Consider the following 15,351-nt stretch of genomic DNA (forward strand, 5'->3'; position numbering starts at 1 on the left):
TAATGAAAATGCAGACGGCATGCTGCAATGAATTCATCCAAACACTCACTGAAAAGCAGCTTTCCCAGTGGTTCCCTCTAATTCACTTTATTAAACACACACTTGCTTTCTCAGGATCATGGATAGGTTCTGCAGCCTCGATATGAGCTCTGAACGACATAGACTTGGGGGCATTGCTTTTTGTCTTTTTGCACTATTATTGTTTGCTTGTTTTTATGTGTATCTATATATGTATGTGTGTGTGTATATATCTATATATATATATATATATATATACACACACACACACACACACACACACACACACACAGACACACACACACACACACACACACTCACACACACACACACACACACACACATGTATGTATACAGACACAACACGCTGGAATAACTCTGAGGGATAGGCAGCACCTCTGGAGAGAAGGAATGGGTGGCGTTTCAGGCCGAGGCACTTTGGGTCACCCATTTCTTCTCTCCAGAGATGCTGCCTGTCCCGCTGAGTTACTGCAGCATTTTGTGTCTATCTTTGGTGCAAACCAGCATCTGCAGTTTCTTCATTACACGCACACACGCACGCGCGCACGTACACACATATATAATATGCACACGTTGACCTTTTTTTCTCCTTTATTATATTGTTTACAGAGTACTGTGTTTACATTTTCTGTTGACTTTTTTAGTCAGAGAGTTGTGAATCTGTGGAATTCTCTGCCTCAGAGGGCAGTGGAGGCCAATTCTCTGAATACATTCAAGAGAGAGCTAGGTAGAGCTCTTAAGGATAGCAGAGTCAGGGGGTATGGGGAGAAAGCAGGAACGGGGTACTGATTGAGAATGATCAGTCATGATTACATTGAATGGCGGTGCTGGCTCGAAGGGCCGAATGGCCTACTCCTGCACCTATTGTCTATTGTCTATTGTGCTGCTGCAAGCAAGAATTTCATTGTTCTATCTGGGACATGTGACAACAAAATACTCTTGCTCTTGAAGTGATGTTTCAGGTCGGGACACCACCTCAGACTGATTGTGGGGGGAGTGGGTGGAGGGAAGAAAGCTGGAAGAGAAGAGAGGCAGGACATGGTTTGGCAGGTAATAGGTTGATACAGGTGACAGGGGGGTTTTGAGAGGGATACGGTTGAACAATGGCCGAAGATGAAAAGCCAAAAGGTGTGAGAATGTAAGTGGAATGTAGGTGGAAAGGGAGGGGGAGGGGAGAAATAGGTGGGAGTCCAGGTCGGGCAAAATCCTGCCAGGCTTTGTCCTGCCCCCTCTTTCTTCCAACTTTCTTCCCGCCCTTCCCCACCGCCCAGCCGAAAATCAGCCTGAAGAGGAGACCCGACCCAAACATCACCTATCCAGAGATGCCGCCTGACCCACTGAGTTTCTCCAGCACTCTGTGTCGTTTTTTTTGGTAGACCAGCACCTGTAGTTTCTTAGTTCTGTAGACTTGTTATTGTGTAACCCAGAACTCTTCTTATATGCCGGGCCTCTTTTTAAATGAACCCCTTATATGATACACCCAGTGCATACCCGTTTCTCGCGCTATCTCCCAACTACCATGTTCCCTTCACCTCCTTCAAACCTCTCTCTTCCTGCACCCTCCTGACGTACACCCATTTCTCCCACTACCCCCCACCCATCTGTCACCCGGCTCCTTTCCTATCTTTCTAGACTCATCTTCCAGCCCAGGGTCATAAGGTCATAAGGTCATTAGGAATAGGAGAAGAATTAGGCCATTTGGACCATCGTCTTCTACGCCATTCAATCATGGCCGATCTATCTCTCCCTCCTAGCCCCATTCTCCTGCCTTCTCCCCATAACCTCTGACGCTTGTACTAATCAAGAATCTATCTGTCTCTGCCTTAAAAATATCCACTGACTTGGCCTCCACAGCCTTCTGTGGCAAAGAATTCCACAGATTCACCACCCTCTGACTAAAAAAATTCCTCCTCATCTCCTTCCTAAAAGAACGTCCTTTAATCTGAGGCTGTGACCTCTAGTCCTAGACTCTCCCACTAGTGGAAACATCCTCTCCACATCCACTCTACCCAAGCCTTTCACTATTCTGTACGTTTCAATGAGGTCCCCCCTTATTCTTCTGGTCCCCCGATTCTCTTTGATCACGCCGCTACAGAGATAAAAATCCAAGTTTGTCCAACGTAGCCTTGTAGCTAATACCTTCTAACCCAGGCACTCTCCTGGTAAACGTCTTCTGCACCCTCTCCACAGCCTCCAAATCCCTCCCTGTAATGGGGAGTTCAGAGCTGTACACAGTCTCTCATCTCCAATCGAACACAAAGTGCCGAAGTAACTCAGCGGGTTCAGGTCTGAAGAGAGGACATCAACTGAAACGTTGACCATCCATGTCCTCCACAGATGCTGCCGGAACCGCTCAGTTACTCCAGCACTTTGTGCTTTCTGCAAGATTCCAGCACCTGCAGTTCCTTGTCTCACCCTTATCTCGACCTGGCCTTCTAACATTAATGTCGACTTAATCACCGACTCCAGAATTTCCCCCTTGTGTTAGATTTCCTGCATCTGCAGGATTTTGCTTTTGTGAAGATGCTGGCTGGAGGTAATGTTGCTTAGAAACACCAACAGTGTTTACTTTAGTTTAGTTTAGAAATACAACATGGAAACAGCCCCTTCGGCCCACCATGGCTATCAACGATCACCCCGTACACTAGTTCTATCCTACACACTGGGGACAATTTACTGAAGCCAATTAACCAACAAACCCGCACGTCTTTGGAGTGTGGGAGGAAAACCGGTACACCCGCAGAAAACCCACATGGTCACTCCAAAGACGTACAGGTTTGTTGGTTAATTGGCTTGGTAAATGTAAAAATTGTCCCTAGTGTGTGTGGGATGGTGTTAATGTGCAGTGATCGCTGGTCGGCCCGGACCCGGTGGGCCAAAAGGCCTGTTTCCGCGCTGTATCTCTAAAAATAAAAACAGTGAGAATGTACAAACTCCATACAGACAGCATCCAAGGTCAGGATCGAACCGGGGACTCTGGCGCTGTGAGGTACCCAAGTCTCCTGCTGTGCCTGAGTCAGGTTGCAATCCTAGACTTACCTGGATGTTGAGAGCCAATTGTGCTGGCTCTCCGCACCCCAGAGTCCAGCAGCAGTTTCTGCAGATCAACCGAGCTCAGGTGGCACGATGCAAGGTTAGCTGTTTCAATGAACTGCCAACTAATTTTCCTCTCTGAAGTCTCACATTACATTGACTGTTGTACGCGAAAAAAAATCCGACAGGATTTTAATTTGGTTCAAATGAATTAAAAATTAATCTGAAGAACAGAACTGCAGGGAAGAAAATCTTGAGATGGAATATCTCCTCTGGCTCTGAAGCTAACTTGACATCTCTGGTAAACGCCTCACAACTTTTAAAAGTGGGTAGCATTCAGTTTGCGCACACCCAGCATGTATTACCAATTCATTATTAATATACTACTTATAAGTTTTAATATCCATCTTTAACTCTGCGGGGGGGTGGTGTGGAGCGTAGGCATTAAGGCATTAATGAACGTGCGTCTGTTCAACCATGTCAATTATGAATAGCCTTCTGCAATCAGCAGAGCGAACACTAATTAGACCTTGCCAACATTCTTCTGTCTCGATGACAAATGAAGACGGCTTTGGTGTAGAATCGAGGAACAAAGCTTCCAGTGGGTTCGATCCAAAGTTGACACGTGGAATAAACTTGTTAAAAATTAATGACAATGCATTCTTTCCAAAAAAAGAAAGCAAAGAACTGCAAACTCAGAATTAAAATGCTCCTTTGGGTATTTAATGAAATGTCAGTTTTATTGGTGATAGTCCGAAATGATCCATGAACTCTTACGGATTTCATGTAACGTTATTTGTCCATTTTGGAACTGGACATTAGTTGTCACAATGAACCCAACAGGCCAATCTCACACATGCATCAAATGGGGAGCAGTAAGTGAGTAGGTCAGAAATTAATTGGGAGTGCTAGCAGCTCAATCTCACACCATAGGCATGACTAAGGCCAGTCTAATCTTTGGCACTCTACTCCCGAGAGGACGTCAGATCCAAATTAGCTTAGTTTAGAGGTACAGTGCGGAAACAGGCCCTTCGGCTCACCGAGTCCGCACCGACCAGCGATCCCCACACCCTAACACAATCCTACGCACACTGAGGACAATTTATAATTATACCAAGCCAATTAAGGTACAGGATTGTGGGAGGAAACCGGATATCCCGGAGAACACCCACGCAGGTCATGGGGAGAACGTACAAAGTCTGCACAGACAAGCACCCGTAGTCAGGATTGGACCCGGGTTCCCGGCACTGCAAGGCAGGAACTCTACCGCTGCTCAATTGTCTCCAACCACACTGTGCATCCGTACTTGGTGCAGAGTTGACCAGAGAGGACAGCACATGGGCATGCTGAACAGCTGTACTAACTGAAGATCAGTGGGGTAATTGTCCCAGGATACTCTTGTTGCTAACAAGCTTCTATTATGGAGACACTACAGGATGCAGATGCTGGAATGTGGAATAAGAACCAACGTTTTCGAGGGGCTCAGTGGGTCAGGCAGCATCTGTCGGGGGAAATTGGACAGACGCAGACGGTGTTTCGGGTCGGGATCCTTCTTTAGACTGCTGTAGTGGGGAGGATAGCTGTTATTGCTTGGGGGATTGTTCATGTTCTGATTCACAGTTATATCTGCAGGCAGCACAGTCCTTCCAAGCCCCTTTCCCAATGGCGAGCAGGTGAACAGGTTAATGCTGAGGATGTCAAGGGTGACTTATACTGATCATTCACTATTAAACACCACTGTCACACCTGTCACCACCACCACCCTTGGCAATGTGTTCCAGGCCTCCACCACTCTCAGTGTAAAAAGCATTTCCCTGCACATCTCCAAAAAATGTCCCGCGCCCCACCTTATAGCTATGCCCTCTAGTTTTGGACATTTCCGAAAAAGATTCTGACCGTCTACCTGGTCTATGCCATGATTTTACATTCTTTTCCCGTCTCCCCTCAACCTCTTACATTGCAGAGAAGGCACTGCAAGTCTATCCAACCTCTCCTTTTAGCTGAAACCTTCTATACTAGGCAGCATTCTGGTAAATCTTCTCTGCACCCTCTCCAAAGTCCCCACATCCTTCCTGTAAAGAGGCAATTCAATTCTTATAGGTCCTTATTGCGGCCAAACCAAAGTCTTATTGACTCATAACTATCTCCACAGTTCCGGGGTATTTGGGATGGACAGCAAACGTAGACATTACCAGCGTAGGAGGGAACTGCAGATGCTGGTTTACACCGAAGATAGGCACAAAATGCTGGAGTAACTCAGCGGGACAGGCAGCATCTCAGGGTAGAAGGAATGGGTTACATTTAGCTTAGTTTAGAGATACAGTGCGGAAACTCAGCGGGACAGGCAGCATCGCAGAGTAGAAGGAATGGTCGATCCAAAACATTACCCATTTCCTTCTATCCAGAGACGCTGCCTGTTCCGCTGAGTTACTCCAGCATCTTGTGTCCATCTTAGACATTACCAGTCACATGCACATCCAATTTTTTTTTCCCCCTTAGTACCTAATCAGATGTACAGCACTTTGGTCAACGTGGGTTGTTTTTAAATGTGCTATACAAATAAAATTGACTTGACTTGACTTGAATCAATGAATAAACCTTGCCAATGAAGCAAGAGGAAGCCCAGTTTACACCGACTGCATTGTTGCTTATACTGACGCTCCCCAACCTACCCAAGGGTCACGTCCCGCGGAGCATTGTGTAAGTCAGATGTTACATCAGTCGGGAACGGAAGTGTTACTGCGCACGCGTACATTTACCATTTGCACTGTCTAGTGCCTGTGGGAGGCCACATGGGAGGTCCAACACAGACCACCTGGGAGCATCCACGAGAACAGCTGACTGGCTTGTGGAAATAACCACATGCGATGGCAGTACCGCACTGCTACCAAGACTGGCCAAGTCGGAAATAAAGCAGTGGGCGGCACAGTGACGCAGCGGTAGAGTTGCTTCCTTGCAGCACAAGACACCCGGGTTCAATCCTGACCACGGACGCTGTCTGTATGCAGTTTGTACGTTCTCCCCGTGACCGTGTGTGTTTCCTCCCACACTTTGAAGACTTATGGGTTTGTAGGTTAATTGGCTGCGGTACAATTATAAATCGTCCCCAGTGCGTAGGATAGTGCCAGTGTACGGGGTGATCGCTGGTCGGCACAGACTCGGTGGGCCAATGGGCCTGTGTTTGTGCTGCATCTCTAAACTAAACTAAAACTGAAACTAATTGTTTACGTTTAGGTATGTCGGGGAGTGCCTATAATGGAATGCTCTTGGTATAAAATGATTGCAAGAATTGATGTGTTAACCAAAGTCATTTTACAAGCATTGCCTTGCCAACAGAATATAGAATGCAGAACAGTATTCGTGCAGGGTATAGTGGGACATGGATCACATGCAGGCAGAGGAGATTAGTTTAATCTGGCATCATGTTCCACATGGACATTGTGGGCCATAGGGCCTGTTCCTGTGCTGTTCTGTTCTGTATGGTTTTGCAGCTTGGCACATCTGTGAATTTGCTTGCACGTTATGAGCAAACTTGTGAAAAACTAATGCTGGAATATTGTTGGGACTGATTTTTCCAGGATGTTTTCACCATCGATCATCGACTCTTGAGGACGAATCATCCTTTGAGTTCCCGGAGCAGGCTGCGAGCTACACCACAGGCAGCCAGCAGCGCAGGCTCGACTGCAGGGCAGTCATTTCTGGGTTGCTCTGCAGCAAGGTCACTCAGTGGGAAGTTACGTTCGACCTTCAGCCCCTCCTTTACCGCAGGGCAAACTGCACGACGCAGCAGGACGACTTGTGGAACGAAACGATCCACCAACTGGCAGCCCGGTCCCTCATTCGAGACTTTGAGCAAATGGCGGAGAAGGAGCACGAGATAGAATACGGTAAGCTCGTTCAGGACTTGCGTGTTCACAAGCTCACAAGTTATAGGAGTAGAATTAGGCCATTCGGCCCATGGAGTCCACTCCGCCATTCAATCATGGCTGATCTCTGCCTCCTAATCCCATTTTCCTGCCTTCTCCCTTTAACCCTTGACACCCGTTTTAATCAAGAATCTGCCTTAAAAATATTCACTGACAGTCTCCACAATGCTCTGTGGCAATGAGTTCCACAGATTAACTACCCTCTGACTAAAGAAATTCCTCCTCAACTCCTTTCGAAAAGAGCGCCCTTTAATTCTGAGGCTATGACCTCTGGTCCTAGACTCTCCCACCAGTGGAAACATCCTTTCCCCATCCACTCTATCTATGCCTTTCATTATTCTGTAAGTTTCAATGAGATCCCCCCTCAACCTGTCAAACGCTCATCTTATGCTAACCCACTCGTTCCTGGAATCATTCTTGTAAACCTCCTCTGGACCCTCTCCAGATCCAGCACATCCTTCCTCAGATATGGTCCCCAAATTTGCTTACAGTACTCCAAATCTGTTGATGGACGATAATCTGAGAGGGAATGCAAATGTTTTTTTTGATTTAACAAAGAGTTGAGCAAAAGCAGCAAAGACTGGACACAATGCATGATTGATAATTTGGACAGCATGTTTTTATGGGTGGAGAAAGCGACTCTATTATTGATGATGAAAAAATAGTTATAAATTGAAATCATATAGGCCAGTGAGTCTGATGGCAATGCAGTGAAAAGTTGTGACTTGAATATTTATAAGCTGTGCAATGGTGCACCAGTAGAGTTGCTGCCTCACCTCACAGCGCCAGAGACGCGGGTTCAAACCCTGACTACGGGTGCTGTCTGTACGGAGTTTGTACGTTCTCCCCTTGACCGCGTGGGCCTCTTCTGGGTGCTCCAGTTTCCTCCCACATTCCAGAGATGTGCAGGTTCGAAGGTTGATTGGCTTCTGTAAATTTAGATTTAGAGATACAGTGCGGAAACAGGCCCTTCGGCCACCGGGTCCGCGCCGCCCAGCGATCCCCGCACACTAACACTCTCCTACACTCACTAGGGACAATTTTTACATTTACCCAGTCAATTAACCTACAAACCTGTACGTCTTTGGAGTGTGGGAGGAAACCGAAGATCTCGGAGAAAACCCACGCAGGTCACGGGGAGAACGTACAAACTCCGTACAGATGGCGGCCATAGTCAGGATCGAACCTGAGTCTCCGGCGCTGCATTCGTTGTAAGGCAGCAACTCTACCGCTGCGCCACCGTGCCGCCCTTATCGTTCCTACTGTGTAGGATAGAACTACTGTATGTGTGATCCTTGGTCGGCGTGGAGTTGAAGGGTCGAAGGGCCTATTTTCACACCGTATGTCTAAATTCAACTAAACTGTATGAAACTGCACTAAACTAAACTAAACTAAACTAGACTAAGCAGAGGATAGTAGTGCTTTTTCTCTGGAACTGTAACATTGCAATGTTGACACACTATATCCTACACTGGGGTATCTTTCTCTTTGCACTACCTGTCGTACTTGTGTATGGCAGTATAAAGCTTTTCACTGTACCTCGGTACACGTGACAATAAACAACTGAAACTGAACCCTGTTGTACTCATGTGCAGCATGATCTGATTTAATTGAATATCACTTGAAACAAAAGCTTTTCACTGTACCTCGGTGCACATGACAATAAGAAATCAATATCAATTTCAATACACGTTGAAGAATGTCATCCACATGTGGTCATCAACCTGTTACCTGCGGTTATGAAGCCGACTTCATCAATCATCCATAAAATTAAAACCAGCAGCCATCCAGCGAGCATCTTGGGAAAATTAAATCAATGTTGCCAGTGTAACAGTCGTCACAGCACACAAAATACTATCGTTTTCTTTCCTGACTCAATGTATATTTCAGGCAATTTCTGTTCCATTTTAACTGTGACCTCGTTTGTGTTTCTCTCCACCTGTCTGTGCAAAATGCATTACTGGAGCCTGACAATCAATTAATGTCTAGGAAATGCCACTTATTTCTGCTTTTCAAACTAAAAGAGGTTCTTCTACTCCCTTTTCCTTTGCCTCCTACACCCGACCAATTTCCACATCAAATTATTTATCACAGGAGATTCATCTCCTGGCAGCCTGCTAAAATGGTTCCATCAATTCCTTCATTTTTCTGGCAATCCAACAGCCTTATCCTCTGCCAATGCATTCCCTCCATAGATGCTGTCTACAGATCTCTGACCTACAGCACTTTGTATTTTGCTCAAGATTCCAGCCTATGCAGTTCCTTGTGCCTCCCCATTAATTAATTGTCTCCAGCCATACCTACAGGCAGGGAAATGTGTTTGAAAAAGGGTCTCGACTCAAAACGTCACCCATTCCTTCTCTCCAGAGATGCTGCCTGTCCCGCTTAGTTACTCCAACTTTTCTATATCAATAGTCAATAGTCAATTTTATTTGTCACATACACACAAATGTGCAGTGAAATGAAAGATTTTCCAGAGTCGAACAATAAGAGCAATAAAAATAAACAATAACACGCACAATCATAAACCAACACAAAACAAAAAGAGACATCCATCACAGTGAGTCTCCTCCAGTCACCTCCTCACTGTAATGGAAGGCCAGAATGTCTTTTCTCTTCCCCTGCCGTCTTCTCCCGCGGTCAGGCTGTTGAAGTTGCCACGTTCCAGGCGGAGCCGGACAGTGAAAGGTCCGCAGCGGGCCGACCCAAGCCCCGCGATTCAGGGCGGGCGAAGACGCTGCCGCTGCACGTCGGGGCAGTCGGGGCTCCCGACATCGAAGCCCCCGCCGGGCAGAGAAAATCCTGCGGTCTATTCATGTCTATCTACAGGCAGAGAGGTCCTAATTATACAGCCATTCCCTGCTTTGAACAAACCTTTCCTCACATCCACCTTTATATTAGTTTAGTTTAGTTTAATTTAGAGATACAGCATGGAAACAGGTCGTTTGGTCCACCGAGTCCACGCCGACCAGTGATCACCCACATGCTTGTTCTATCCCACACTCTAGGGACAGTTTACAGAAGGTAATTAAACTTGCATGTCTTCGGAGCGTGGGTGGAAACCGGAGCACCCGGAGAAAACCCATGCGGTCACAGGGAGAACGTACAAACTCCATACAGACAGCATCAGTAGTCAGGGTCAAACTCGGGTCTCTGGTGCTGTAAGGCAGCAACTCTACCACTGTGCCACTGTGCGCCGCCCCTTAGCTGTTTTGCCCGAAACTATAAAGTTACCACCTTGTGCTTGAACTGGCATTTTTATTTTTTTGAAGACACAAAGGTGCCGATTTGTATCTTTAATAAACAGACCTGTCACATGGCCAAAAACAAAATAATGATGTTTAGCTTGTTAGAGGTGTCAGTATCCCGTACCAGCACGTACCAGCATAAAAGCTGTACTGCCTTCAACCATGTGAATAGCTTCTCCCTGTCAAAAACTGTCATGATCTCATACCAGGCGTTCACATCTCCTATTTCTAAAGAGAACACCCCCCAGCTTCTCCAGTCTGAGCTTGCTGCTGAACTCTCTCATTCCTGGAACTGTTACAGAGAAATATTCCAGTAATATGTACCTTCCATTCCATGTTCTATGTCTAAACTGGGATTGTTTGTGCAAATGTGTTTTCAAATCCCTCAATATGATCCATGTATTTAATCTAGTGCTTCTTTTTATGTACAAATTGACTTTTATGTACAAGTCCCAATTGACTTTATCAAAATAACTCTCCCGACCTTTCATAAAACCTTATTGCTTGTCCATAATCATGTTACTGTTCTCTGAGGAGCCACTCTGTCTTCAATAAACTCTAACATTTATACAGAACCTCCACTCAAATTGCTAATAATTTGTTTTTGTCATTTCTTTTGTCCAATATCATTCTGCATCTGAGAGTTTAGTTTAGTTTAGTTTAGAGATACAGCGCGGAAACAGGCCCTTCAACCCACCAAGTCCGTGCCGATCAGCGATCTCCGTACACCAGCACCATCCCACACACCAGGGACAATTTACAATTTTTACCAAAGCCAATTAACCTACAAACCCGTATGCCTTTGGAATGTGGGAGGAAATCGGAGCACGCGGAGAAAACCCACATGGTCACAGGGAGAACGTACAAACTTCGTACAGACAGCACCCGTAGTCAGGATCTAACCCGGGTCTCTGGACCTGTAAGGCAGCAACTCTACCGCTTCGCCGCCGTACCACCCTAGACTTGTAGAGTCATACAGCATAGTAAAAGCCTCTTCAGCCCAACTTGTCCGAGTTGACCAAGATGCTCTATCGAAGCTAGTCCTATAAGCTGTTTGACCTATATCCCTTTAAGCCTTGCCTATCCATATAGCTGTCTAAATGTCTTTCAAAGGTTGTTATTGTATCCATCTCAACTACGTCCTCTCACAGTTTATTCAATACACCCACCACCCTCTGAGTGAAAAATGTGCCCCTCACGTTCCTATTAAATCTTTCTCCTCTCACTTTAAACCTGGTTCTTGAATCCCTTACCCTGGGAAAAGTGTGCATTCACCCTATCTATTCTCCTCATGATTGTATACACCTCCTTAAGATCACCCGTCAACCTCCTGGACTCCAAGGAATAAAGTCCCAGCCTGCCCAACCTTTCACTATAGCTCAGAACCATTCTAGCTGAATGATAGTTGTCCCATAGCAGGAGAAAACTGAAACACAATAACCTAAATGTGGCCTCACTAATTCTTTGTCCAACTCTAACACAATGTCCCATCTTCAATACTCAATACCCTGACTGATAAAGGCCAGCGTGCCAAAAGTCTCCTTCACACCCTGTCTACCTGCAATGCTTTAGTCCTTTGGCGTGGCACCTGAATTCAGTGAACCCTGGAATCTTATAATGAATGCAGTCTCAATTGGCTGGTCTAGACTTTTTAACATTGAGATTTAAAAAATATTTAAAATAAATATTTTCTGTATATTTTGAACTGTTAATGATATTGGGCCAAATATCTGAAATCCTTTTCATAACTCGGTGACTTCGGACGCAAACCTCAGGACATTCAACTAATTTGGCAAAGTTGTCCATTCTACCGATGCTGAATAATTAAATAAGGAATAATTCAAAAGGGAAAGGAGTTCTGCATAATTACACAAATACTTCATCTTCCAAAGTCCTAAAGACTCTGAAAATGTCTCTGTGGATTGTTTAGTTTAGTAGAAATATAACGTGTAAACAGGCCCTTCAGTCCACCAAGTCCGGACTGACCAACGATCACCCATACACTAGTTCTATTCTGCACACTAGGGAGAGTTTACAGAAGCCAATTAACCTATAGACCTGAATGCTTTTGGAATCTGGGAGGAAACCGGAGCACCCGGAGGAAACCCACGCGGTCACAGGAAGAACGTACAAACGCTGTGCAGGCAGCACTTGTCAGGATCGAATGCGGGTCTCTGGCGCTGGTAAGGCAGCAACTCTACCGCTGTGCCACCATGCTGCCCCTACTTGGAGGGTGTAGGGTGGCAAGTATGGCCCCTCTGTGAAAGAGAGGAAAGGGAGATAGAGCAGAAACTACTGACTGGTTGGTCAATAAGGAAAATTCTGGAAACACCTAGAGTCAAAGTAATACAGCATGAAAACAGGCCCTTCAGCCCAACAGGACCAGGCCAACCATCAAGCATCCATTTATTCTATTCCTACACTATTCTCATTTTATTCTCCCCACATTCCCATCAACTCCCACCAGATTTTACCCCTCATCCATACTGTGTAAAAAAGCTTTCCCCACACATCTCCTTCAAACTTTGTCTCTCTCACCTTTAAACTATGCCCTCGGCTCTTTGACGTTTTCATCCTCGAGAAAAAAGGTTCTGTCTGTCTACCTTACCTATATTTTTTATGCTTCCATCACTCTCCTTTCTTGGATGCTGGTCACAGTGTAATTTAAATGTTATTTACAGTGGCACAATGGCCTAGCCGTGGAGCTGCTGCCTTACAGCGCCAGAGACCTGAGTTCCATCCTGACCTCTGTGGAGTTTGCCCATTCTCCCTGTGACCATGTAGGTTTCCCCCCACATCCCAAAGACGTGAGGGTTTGTAGGTTAATTGACCTGTGTAAAATTCCCCTTAGTGCGTGGGGAATGGAAGACAACGTGGAATAACATAGAACTAGTGTGAATGGGTGATCGATGGTCACCATGGACTCGCTGGGCTGAAGGGTCTGTGTCCATTGCTGGATCTCCAAACTCTAAACTATCCCATGGATGTTGCTACGGAGAGAGTTTATGATTTGTCATTAATAAACTTTCTTTTCTGTGAATGTGACACAAGACCAGAATGTCTGTGGTTGTTAAAAATAATTGTATATTTCTCACCAGTGATCTTGCCAGCACATCATAAACCAGACAACCAAATGTGCATTTTATTGTTGCCTTTGGATTGCAGGTTCTGGAAGGAGACACCAGTTGAATGCGATTCAAACCAGCAGAGCATGTAATATCATCAGCAAGTACACAGCTTTTGTCCCTGTGTACATTAACAACAAAGAATACCTGCCAAACATCATAGAGTATGCAAATTCAGGTACTGTAGTGGAGTGCTATTGTGAATTAATTTTGACTAGGGCTTCGATCTTGATATGAATTGTAATATTCAAGTCCGTAAGGTTTATGTTTAGTTTATGTTTAGAGATACAGCGCGGAAACTGGCCCTTCGGCCCACCGAGTCCGCACCGACCAGTGATCCCCGCACATTAACACTACCCAATTTTACATTAACACTACAGGGACAATTTTACATTCATACCAAGCCAATTAACCTGCAAACCTGGACGTCTTTGGAGTGTGGGAGGAAACCGAAGATCTCGGAGAAAACCCACGCAGGTCACGGGGAGAATATACAAGCTCCGTACAGACAGCACCCGTGGTCAAGATCGAACCCGGGTCTCTGGCGCTGCAAGGCAGCAACTCTACCGCTGCGCCACAGTGCTTGGGAGATAACGGTAGCAGTCACAAAAGGAAATTCTTCCAATTTCCATACATTCCCATGTCAACAGTTTGCATCCACCTGAAATAATATTATTGCCCACAGACAAGTTCCACACCTTGCAAAATGAAGTCTGGAAGATGGAATACTTTCTTTCTCAGGTGCCTTCTCAGTGAGCAGTGTTCATATTGGGTGGAACAATGGAATAAATCAAACACGCGTTGAAAGCTATTTTTAACTTCACTGATTGAGAGGTTCAAATAAAACAGGCAGAAACATGTTTTTGTGGTTCATCAGGAATAATTAATATTGCAGCTAACCTCGATGTCAAGCAAGTACTGAATAATGTTTCATTATAACAGGATAGATTTCCTAGAACTATTAAACAAATCAAAGATATCAGGATGTACTCATGTTCATAAACTCATTGCTTCACTATGGAAACCTGCAGGATCCCTGAATTATTAAATTAGACATTCGCGTTGCTTACTGTATCTAACTGTTTTATTTTTATCGAGTCACCAGTAGGTCTCATCCTACATACTTTTCATTTACTTTGCGTTCATTACGTTCAAAGTCAGACTCGTTCCTTCTTGAACAACAACATCTTGCCCAGATCAACAGGGGAGTGGGCGTATCGGTTGAGTTGCTTCCTTACAGCGCCATAGACCCTGGTTCGATCCTGACTATGGGTGCTTATCTGTATGGAGTTTGTACGTTCTCCCCGTGACCTGCTTGGTTTTTCTCCAGGATCTCCAGTTTCCTCCCACATTCCAAAGACGTACAGGTTTGTAGGTTAATTGGCTTGGTATAATTGTAAAAAAATTGTCCCTAGTGTGAGTAGGATATTGTTAATGTACCGGGATCACTGGTTGGCATGGATTCAGTGGGCCAAATGGCTTATTTCCACGCTAGATCATCCAAAATCAGTACCCCTTTCCTGCTTTCCCCCCATATCCCTTGATTCCACTAGCCCTAAGAGCTATATCTAACTCTCTCTTGAAAACATTCAGTGAATTGGCCTCCACTGCCTTCTGTGGCAGAGAATTCCACAGATTCACAACTCTCTGGATGAAAACGTTTCTCCTCATCTCTGTCCTAATTGGTCCACCCCTTATTCTTATGCAGGGAATGGAGGGGTAAGGATCACGTGCAGGCAGAGGAGAATAGTTGAACTTGGCATCATGTTCGGTATGGACGTTGTGGGCTATATGGTGTATGTCCTATGCTCTCAGTGCAAAGTTGCTCAGGGAAACTTTCCTCTTTTATAAAGCAATGTAAGGAACCAGACTGCAACCTCATGCTCCTCAGAGGTCGTGTTCACAAGCAACATGGGTGAGGCACAGAGCTGACACTTAATATTATCTACAAATAAGTTTATTCCGGCCTGCTCTTCCACT

The 15,351-nt window shown here is 45.4% G+C and overlaps 1 protein-coding gene across 5 annotated transcripts in view; it reads left to right on the top strand.

The window, feature by feature from the left end:
• vwa5b1 (von Willebrand factor A domain containing 5B1) overlaps positions 1–15,351 on the top strand; it is a 158,079-nt gene that overhangs the window by 102,481 nt on the left and 40,247 nt on the right. For 4 of the 5 annotated variants that reach the window (XM_078425176.1, XM_078425177.1, XM_078425179.1 and 1 more), the window contains 2 exons: positions 6,651–6,959; positions 13,412–13,549. In XM_078425176.1, the coding sequence (XP_078281302.1) occupies positions 6,651–6,959; positions 13,412–13,549 (447 nt within the window). The remainder of the gene's footprint in view (positions 1–6,650; positions 6,960–13,411; positions 13,550–15,351) is intronic. The other variant, XM_078425178.1, reaches the window with a different exon arrangement.

The sequence above is a fragment of the Rhinoraja longicauda genome, chromosome 30 (assembly GCF_053455715.1).
Source record: "Rhinoraja longicauda isolate Sanriku21f chromosome 30, sRhiLon1.1, whole genome shotgun sequence".
Taxonomy (NCBI): domain Eukaryota; kingdom Metazoa; phylum Chordata; class Chondrichthyes; order Rajiformes; family Arhynchobatidae; genus Rhinoraja; species Rhinoraja longicauda.